Source organism: Arachis hypogaea, chromosome 12 (assembly GCF_003086295.3).
Source record: "Arachis hypogaea cultivar Tifrunner chromosome 12, arahy.Tifrunner.gnm2.J5K5, whole genome shotgun sequence".
In the NCBI taxonomy this organism is placed as follows: domain Eukaryota; kingdom Viridiplantae; phylum Streptophyta; class Magnoliopsida; order Fabales; family Fabaceae; genus Arachis; species Arachis hypogaea.
The window spans coordinates 92363166-92373050 of NC_092047.1; the positions used below are offsets into that span (position 1 = coordinate 92363166).

Here is a 9885-nt window from a genome sequence, read left to right on the forward strand (position 1 = left end):
AAAAATTATAAATATTTTATTTGAAGTACAAAATATAGAAAGAGAAAAGAAATATATAAAATAATAAGATAATAAATTAAATTAATTAAGTTCATTAATTTCATTGTTTTATATATTATTTAACAAATAATTTAATATTTATCTCGATCAAATTAAATAATAAATTAGTTATAATTAATTTGGTTTAATGAATCAAACAAAATTTAAAATAATTTGATATTTACTCTAATTAAATTAAATATTTGAAGCTATGATTAATGTAATTTAATGAATCAAATAAAATATTAAATGATAAAATATTTATCCTAATCAAATCAAATTACATAATTATTTAGTTATAATTAATACAATTGAATGAATCAAAAACATTAAATTAAAAAATAATTTATTTAATTAATTTGTGTCTTAAGGACACATTTTAAAAATATTTATTTTTCAACAACTTTTATAAAATATTTTTTATAATATTTTTAACCTATGGTCTAAAAGCTCAGTTATAATAACCCATTAAAAAGTATTTAATTAGTTAATACAAATAATTAGTATAATTGATTTAGTTCAATAAATTAAAAGAAATAAATGTGAAAGGAAGAGATAAAGAAAAAGTGAAATTATAAAAACGTGTAGCCATTAAAAAATAATAAAAAAGTCTCTTTTAGTTTTTTATTTATTAATTATTAATTTATTATAATTAATTTCACAACATTTATTATACGTTATTTATCTTACAAATTAATACAATCAATTATCGATAATTAATTATAATTGATATAATTCATTTCGCTATACTTTCTACATAAATAATTAAAAATGCACGTCTCAATTTTTTTGTTAAAGTAAAATAGAATAAAATGCATAAATTGAGCAGATATAAATCCGAAAATTATAAAATTTTATTAACAAATCAAATAAATTAGTACCATAAAACTAAATTTAATGTCTATTTTAAAAATAATTACTGACTTTTTATTCTTTTAATTATTAATAATTTAAATAAAGTAATACCTTATAACTTATTTTGTTATCTATTTTAAGTAATTACTAACATTCTATTTTTCTAATTATTTGCTTGTCTTATTTATCATTTATGCTTTCAATCAATTATATTAATAAACAAATAAACTAAACTAACTCCGGTTATATTTGGACTATTCAACAATTCAATATAATCTTTTTAATTTGGAATTAACTACTAACGATAGAAAATAGAAAATAAAAAATTTAGAGTAATTCAATATTATGAACATTAATTATTATTGTGAAATAATCTAAAATCATAATGTAATTTATTTTTAAAGAAATAATCAAGTATTATTGTTAATTATGAAATAACCTAAACTCATAATGCATTTTATTTTTAAAGAAACAATCATTCATTGATATCTATAAATAGAAACTATCGTCAAAATACTTTGATTAAAAATAGGTGGAAACTCAGGTGCAGTCGACTTCACGTGAAGTTGATAACTGAGAACGGTTAGATAATTTGACTGATTTGATTAAATTTTTATCTAACGGTTCTCAACTACAACTATCAACTTCACGTGAAGTCTATTGCACCTGAGTTTTTCCCTTAAAAATATGAGGGGTTAATTACTATTCATTATTAATAATATATCGATTATATCAAAAAGTAAAAATATAATTATCCGTATTTACACCATTAGAAGAATTACCATCATGAGTAAAATTTTGTCAAAAAAAAAAAATTACATACATAGTGAATTTAAAAAATAAATATTGTTAAGTAATTACGCTTTTTTTTAATAAATAGTAAAAAATTAAATATCATAAACTATATTCTTTTAAAAGTAACCTTTTTAAATTGTTATGTTTGACATGATTTATTTGTATATCATTTAAATTAATATTATTTTTAATTATAATAATCATTTATCCTTAATAATTATTGTTAGAATTTAATAAATTTTCATGCCTTATAATAATTATGTATAAAAAAACATATATATCCTAAAAAAATTATTAAATAAATTTATTCTTTTTATCCTATTTTCACATTAAAAAGTTTTTTGTTCTGTCTTTTTTAATTGTTATTATGTTATTAGAATTGTTAAATAATATTAAAAAAATTCTTTAAAAATAGAAATAGCAATAGCACCTTAAATAATTAATTCAATAGAATTAAATTTAAATGAATAAGATGATTCAATCAATTATACAAATAATAGCATATTTATAAATATTAATAATGAAAATAGTCTCACTAATGTAAATGATCAATACAATAATTATATGAAAAAATAACTAATTACATATTTGTATAATTTTCAAGATCCTATATAATTGAATCTAATGGACAAATTAAAAAATATCTATATTATAATGTCCTAATATTTTAGCATGCTATAAATCATATTATATATAAATTTATATATTATATTATAATTTTAAGTCAACTCCTTAAACACATTATAACATAAACCATCTAAAAAGATACACCAAATTAACAAATATCACATGAGTCACAACATACACTTTAAATTACCATGATATTTTAAATAAAAAGAGCATCAATACAGAGAAATCAATGAATATAACTAAAATAAAGAGCAACAAAGAGACACACGGAAAAAATAATAATAAAAAGAATCAATAAAAACATTAACATATAAATCACATATACGAACAATGTATATATTAATTGTGAATCATAAAAAAAAGACAATATATATATGAATTAAAGTACATTTGACAAAATAGAATATTACAAAACAAAATTATAGTAAAATTATTTAAAAATAACGTAAAGATGACACATCTTTTTTGTTAATCCGAAACTAAAAGAAAAAAAAAGTATGCGCCTAATAATAAGTAATTAAAATAAGCAAAAATTTTAAAAAAATAAAAAAAATGAAATGTATAAATAAACATAAAAGAAACAAAAATTAAATAAATTACAAAAATTGTAGCTTAAACGTGAGAGAAGGATCGAAGGAGAGAGAAAAAGAGAAAAGAGAGCCAATGAATAAAAAATATTTGATCTTGTATAAATAGATGGTATTGAGAAAAATAAACTAATTATACTTAATATATGAAAATACATTTATATATGAAAAATATAATGATGAACCGCAACATTATCAGTCTATTAGGCATGTAAAATCGTTGATTAGAAACCGGTGAAAAACTGTTGGAACCGGCCGGTCGGACCGAACCGGACCCGGCCGGTTTGCAGTTTGCACAGAAACGGAAGCTCCTGTTTCTTTCTCCCTTTCTGTCTTTCTTTCATTCAGAAGGAAATCACAGAAACTCAGCCAAGAAACCCTAGCACTGTAAGCCTACACCACCGCCGCAAGGAGTGGCATACTGCCGCCGTCCGTCGCATTCAAAGTTCGCCGTCCGTCCGTCTATCTAGCTTCCCTCGTGCTCCAAGTCTTCCAACCCTGTTCGCTGTCACCGATTGCAGCTGCTTCCTCGAGCTCGGCGTCCGTCGTCTTTGTCTGCTCAGCCGCGTTTCCGCCGCCGTTTGTTTGCCGTTCATGTTCGCGTCTTCGTTCGCGTTATTCGCCGTTCACGTTCGCTCGGCATTCACCGTTCGTGTTCACTCGCCGTTCACCGTTCGAGTTCGCATTTTCGTCTGGAAGCCACGTTGCTCTGCTTCAAACTCTGACCAACCCGCGCGCTCCACCTAGCCGTCGAACTGCTCTCTTTTGTCGCGGCCGTGAGTTCCCTAAACCCGCCACCAGACAATACACTCACACAACACCAATACTCTGCTTCAAACTCTGCAACTTCTGATTTCTATTACAATAAGTAACTATTTGATTTGGTAGTGGATTGGATTTTTTTTCGTAGACTGAATTAAAGTATACAATACTTATAGTCTCTTCTCTATCACATTGATATTAAGCTTTGAATTCTCTTATTTCGTTTTAATTTTACCGCAGTTAACATGTTTGATGAAATGCTTTAACCATATTTCTGGTTGGTTTTATAATTTCTAGCTTTTATAAACTTAATAAGTTGATTGCATGTGAAATTAGAATAATTGGATCTTAGTAATTAGGGAATTTTATCTGCACAAATAGCATCTTTGCAGAAAACATATTAGCGTGATGATTCCACTTGTATTAGTGTTCTTCTGGTAAATTTTAACTGTTATTGTGAACTTGTTAATTTGCTAATTGTTCTTGTGTTGTTGTTCTGTTGTTCTTCCTTTTTTTTTTGTTGTGATTTTCTGTTCTTGAACTTGTTAAGTTGATAATTTGCTAAATTGTTGGGCTGTTGTTTTAATTTGCTAAATTGTTAGGTTGCTGCGATTTAATTTGTTGGATTTTCTATTGAGGTCTTATTCTTGTTTATTTGCTAAATTGTTGTTGTGTATTTATTGTGGTCTTTGAGATTATTGCTGGATATTGGTGATCATTGATTTATTATATGCTTCATGTTTTCATTGTTTTCTTTTTCTGAAGGAAAAAAAATTTCTGTTTTCAATGTTTTGTTGATTGTTTGTTTTGTTTCAGAAATCAATTTTCTGTGATCAGTGCCCAAACTCTGAATGCTGTTCTGTTGGTTTTGCTGTGTTTGTTTTGTTTCAGAAATCAATTTTTTTGTGATCAATGCTCAAACTCTGAATGTTGTTCTGCTGTTTTTGTTTTGCTTCAGAAATCAATTTTGTGATCAATGCTCATACTCCGAATGTTGTTCTGTTTTGTTTTAAGGCTGTGTTTGGAAGAGGTGATTGATTTCTGAGTTTTGTTTAGTTTTTGTTTTAAGGCCGTGTGTTGTGTTCAATTTTCATTTTGTAGGAAATTCTTTGAGGTATATAAGACTTAAGAAGGAAGACTATTTATATGGTATTACTCTGTTGATTCTGGTCTGCTACAAGCTTGAACATAGAATTGAAGAGAGAAACCCTTTATTATTTCATCATTGGCCTATATTTGGCATTGCATATCATTGTAGTTTGTTTATTCATAGAACTAGTTGTTTATGATCCCCTTTTGAAGTAAAAAAATGCAGTAGAAGAGTGTTTAAAACCAGTTGCTTTATTTATTGAATTTTTATAGAAGTGTTTTATTTTAAAACGGTTTTCTCGGTTGAACCAATGAACCAGTGAACCAGTAATTAAAACGGTTCGATGAGCGGTCCGGTTTTCAAAACCTTGATTTCTTTCCACCTAGCACATTAGGCGTTTTGGCGCCAATTCTAATTTTAGATATTTCAAGCTCTGGAATCCGATGGAAGATCTTCGGAATCCAATGCTGAAGTTCTTCTCTGATCAAGAGCTTTGTTATGCTGAGATCGTCCCTAGTGCTCAGGTATATAGATTTTTCTTTACATCATCCGTGCTCTTTTTTCTCCGACTCTGATGGCACCTTTTTCATCTTGATGATACATGCAATGACCGTAGGTCCGAGCTAGAATTGAAGTTTCAGTGCTCAATTTTCTCAAGAATTTGAATGCATCAAACCCTGCCATCTCAGATTTGCCTCTGGTATACACTTACTTTCATAATCTGTCTCCATTTCCTTATTAATTTGCTAAATCTATTTCAACGAGTTGCTTAGTTGAACGTTGATACCATTGTTTGATTTTGTTGAGCTGAATGCATTCTAATCAATGGTTTGCAAACTGAAAGTTTCAGTGATTCCACTTTTAATTGTTATTTAATCATGAAGCAAATAGGTTGCTAATCTCAGGTTATCAATCCTAATACGTGAACAGATTCAGAGAAAATTTTGCAACAGCCGAGTGAATCATAGCTTGATGACCGACCTATCATGTGTTTTCCTCTCCCATTCTGTTTCTTCGAGGTCCTTGATGAGGCCTAATGCAGCAAAGGCCTTCGTTAGAGGTCTTTTTTTCTTTTCTTCATATTTTGATTTTATGTTTTAACAATTTCTTTTTCCAATTGAGCTCACTATAACTCATTTTGCTTGCAGTGTGGAAGGTGATGGAGTTGTGCTATCAGATACTGCTTCAGGAAAAGCGTGTCACGCAGAGGGAGCTATACTACAAGCTTCTGTGCGATTCGCCACATCTGTTTCCTTCTCAGATAGATGTCAACAGGACAATCCAAGGTTTTATCACTCTCATTTTGCTTTGAGTTTGAGATCTCTTGGTATTTTGAATGCAAATGAAATTATCGATCTGCATGCCATAGATGTCGTGGCATTGCTTAGGTGCAGCCGATACAGTCTCGGAATCATGGCATCTAGTCGAGGTCTAGTAGCTGGCCGCCTTACTTTTCAGGTTCCTCAACAGTTTCACTGACTCCTTACTTGTACAGGTCTCAACTGTTCAATTAAAATGCTACTGCAACTTTACAGATATCTAGTTTCCAATTTTTCCTGCATAGGAGCCGGGCAAAGAGGTTGTTGATTGCTCTGTATGCGGATCTTCTGCACATGCAATTCCAGGAGACGTGAATTTGTTAGAAAACTTGATTCTAGATACTGATGCTAGATACATTATAATTGTGGAGAAGGTAGGTTTCTTGGTGGTAATGTAGGGTTGCTTAGATTTCTTTAGTTTCATTGTCCAATTGAATTGTGCTACTTGAACAGGTTTTATTTATCCCCCCGCCCCCCCAAAGGTAGAAAGTTTGATTCAAGAATATTGTTCTGTTTAGCATGCAATATTTCAGCGGCTTGCTGAGGATCAATTTTTTAATCAAATTCCAAGCATTCTTGTCACAGCTAAAGGTTATCCAGATATGGCAACGAGGTACTGTTATATGAAAGACTCAATCCATTTGTGTGATTACTTGTACCTAAAATTCTGAAGTTGAATGCAGAGTTCTTCTTCATCGAATCCATCGAACATTTCCTGACTTGCCAATTTTAGCTTTGGTGGATTGGTAAGGCCCTGCAAAAAAACCTCTCCTGAAATAGAGTTTTTTTTTTTTTTTTTCTGTCAGAAAAGACATTCTATTGGTTTGCACCCTTTTATTAATGTTGTTGACTTATTGTTGTTTATATCACCTTACCCAATCAACATTTAAATCTTTGAAGGAATCCTGCTGGATTAGCTATTTTGTGCACCTTCAAATTTGGAAGTGTTACAATGGGCCTAGAGGCATACAGATACGGTAATTAATTTTATGATCTCATTTTACCACAGAGAACAGGCTCCAGTATGTTTGGATGATGAAACTTATGCCCAAAATTAATTTTCTTTTTGGTACGATCTAGCGTGCAATGTGAAATGGTTAGGCTTACGGGGGAATGATCTAGAGATGTTGCCTGACGAATCTTTGGTTCCATTAAAGCCAAAGGATCTCCAAATTGCTCAAAGCTTGATGTCCTCCGGAATCTTACAGGTAAAGAAACCACCAAGAATTTCTGAAATATAGCACATATTACTTGATCTGTAGGTTGGTATCTTATATCTCATATATTGCATAACTAAGCAGGAGACTTCCTTGGACAAGAACTATATTGAATATAATCGTACACCAACGTACACAGCCATTTTCCTTTTAAGAAGGTTAACTAGAGAATTTTCCAATTACAGAATGTTTTTTTTTTTCCTTTTCTTTTTAACAGGGGAATTACAGGGATGAGGTGGCCTTAATGGTGCAGAGTGGTAGGCGAGCTGAAATCGAGGCCCTATACTTTCATGGGTATGATTATTTGGGGAAGTACATAGCTAAAAAGATTGTTCAGTCCGATTATATATAATAATATATAATGACATAGATAGTAATTTCTTATGTATAAGCACTAAGCAGGGTACCAAGACCGTTGTAGTCGGATAATCAGCAAAAATTACAAGTTCAACTTTCCTAAATTTAATCCAATTCATGTTAGAGGACTGGTTTCATCCTAATGAGTATAAGCTAACTTTTCAACCAAAGGCAGTAAGTAGAGCGAAATGAGGGTCGAACTCACAACTCGGAGCTCAAGTGAAATACAGAAGACCTTGTCATCAAGTTGTGGGCTAAATTGCGATTAGAAGCTAATTACTTGTGTCCTAAAAGAGAAAGTATAAGGCCGGCCAATTTGAACAACTTTTTTAAAAGATAGGGTTTTGAATTTTAAAATAGGATTATGAATCAAGGTAGCGAAGATTAAGATTTTACGTAGAATCAAAAAAATAATTAAAAATTAGAATCAAAAAAATAATTAAAAATTGTAGAGCGTAAAATCGTAAAATTGAATGTAAGATTTTACTAAATATATAAATTTATCAATATCAATTATAAGAGCAATATAATATGATAAAATTAAGTAATTTAAATAAAAATGAGAATTTAAATTTGACAAAAGTATCACAAATAATAACATAATGATAAAATAAAGCTAAAGTAGCATAAATATATAATAAAATGTAACATTTGTAAAGTTCAATGATAAAAATATAAATTAACTACAAGTCTGAAGTTCAAAATAATAATATGCAACATCACAAATATAAAATAGATAACATAATATCATACTAAAAAATATAAAGACTAAAGCATACTAAAAAATATAAAGACAAGCAATTTATTAAGGTCATGATTATCATGTCCAACATTTTGTGTGTCAAATTCCTCTATCTTCTTGAGAGGATAAGTGACATCATTTTGTGTGTTAAATTCTTCTAAACTTTCCATCATATTTTCATCTTCCACAATCCATTTTTTATCTGAATCTAAGTCTTCAAATCTATAGTCAGCAATGTTTCTTGATGGCTTCTTCTTTGCCAATCTTCAATTGGTCATCACAAAAACATCATTCATTGTACTTGTCTTCAAACAATTTCTCCTTTTCTTGTGAACCTAATAATATCAAAATTTACAAGTATTTATTTAATATATTAACATATGCTAATTAGAAAATAATAGAATTGAATAATTAACTAATTCTATAATTTAGAAAATAAAATTCTAAGCTAATATCAAATTAAAAGTTTACCATCTCAAAAACACTTCAATTGCGCTCACATCCTGATGAATTACAAGTCAAACTCAAGACACGGATAACAAACTTTTGAAGTTCTGGATATTCATCCCCATAAGAATCCCACCATTGTGAGGGTGTTTTGGTTTTGAGAGCATTCTTTGTAACGACCCAACTTCCAATACGTCATGATCGTATCAAAAGTAAGGCGTTACTAACCTGTTATCCTTATTAACTACTTAATATTGAGCCTTTAATTTGATATCGCATTTCAATCTTTAATAAAATGTCAGAAAATTATTTTCAACTCATTAAAAATCATATATCAAACATCACAAAGTAATAATAATCACATAATTACTAATAATAATAATTCTTATACAAATATATCAAAATAAACGCAGATACAACACCTATCCTTCTGTATAAAATAAAAATCTTAAGCAACAAGCGAGGGAACTCTATGAAAGTAACTTAACTCATAAATAAAGTCAATAATCACCCGCAGCTTCAAACTGAGTCTTCGAACTTGTGTCACTGAAAGGGTGGAAGATATTGGGGTGAGAACAAACCACACATTCTCAGTAGGGACGGAAATACCATCAAAGCAAAGAAATACTTGTAAATAGAATTAATTTCATTATAACACAGTTTATCCTTGAAATAACCTTTTGAAGAAATTTGATGAAAATCTTACTTTAAAAGGTATTTAAAGAAATTCCTTTAATTTACAAATCAGTAAGATGAACAGTTTAAAGAAACAAAAGGACCAAAGACGTGCCTAGTGACTTCCTATCCAACTTACCTCGCTCACTCATTTCCAAATAATACATACATTAGAATACTCAGGCAACACCTAGTCCACCTGCCTCAACTTTCATTGTCACATACCAGAAACCACCCTCATCACGCCTCCACCAAAAAAGGTCTCTCAGATAAACATATACATACAAGACAAACAAAGAAATCACAGATAAGATTCAAGTACAGCAAGTAAAACAAGTAGCAGATAAACATGGCAGAGCAATTAGGAAAA

At 29.6% G+C, this 9885-nt stretch overlaps 1 protein-coding gene across 3 annotated transcripts; it reads left to right on the forward strand.

Annotated features, from left to right (window-relative positions):
* The first annotated feature begins 3230 nt into the window (after window positions 1–3230).
* On the forward strand, window positions 3231–7774 carry LOC112727715 (meiotic recombination protein SPO11-2). 3 transcript variants are annotated; one of them, XM_025777582.3, is made up of 13 exons: window positions 3238–3682; window positions 4770–4817; window positions 5078–5282; window positions 5375–5458; window positions 5689–5818; window positions 5907–6044; window positions 6128–6216; window positions 6323–6451; window positions 6596–6690; window positions 6761–6823; window positions 6978–7054; window positions 7158–7285; window positions 7512–7774. In XM_025777582.3, the coding sequence occupies exons 3-13, from the start codon at window positions 5202–5204 to the stop codon at window positions 7644–7646; spliced, it is 1149 nt and encodes a 382-aa protein (XP_025633367.1). In that variant the 5' UTR covers window positions 3238–3682; window positions 4770–4817; window positions 5078–5201; the 3' UTR covers window positions 7647–7774. The 3 variants fall into 3 exon arrangements, with proteins under 3 accessions (XP_025633365.1, XP_025633367.1, XP_025633366.1); XM_025777580.3 differs by having other exon boundaries at window positions 3231–3682; window positions 4770–5282; XM_025777581.3 differs by lacking the exon at window positions 4770–4817.
* Window positions 7775–9885: the final 2111 nt, after the last annotated feature.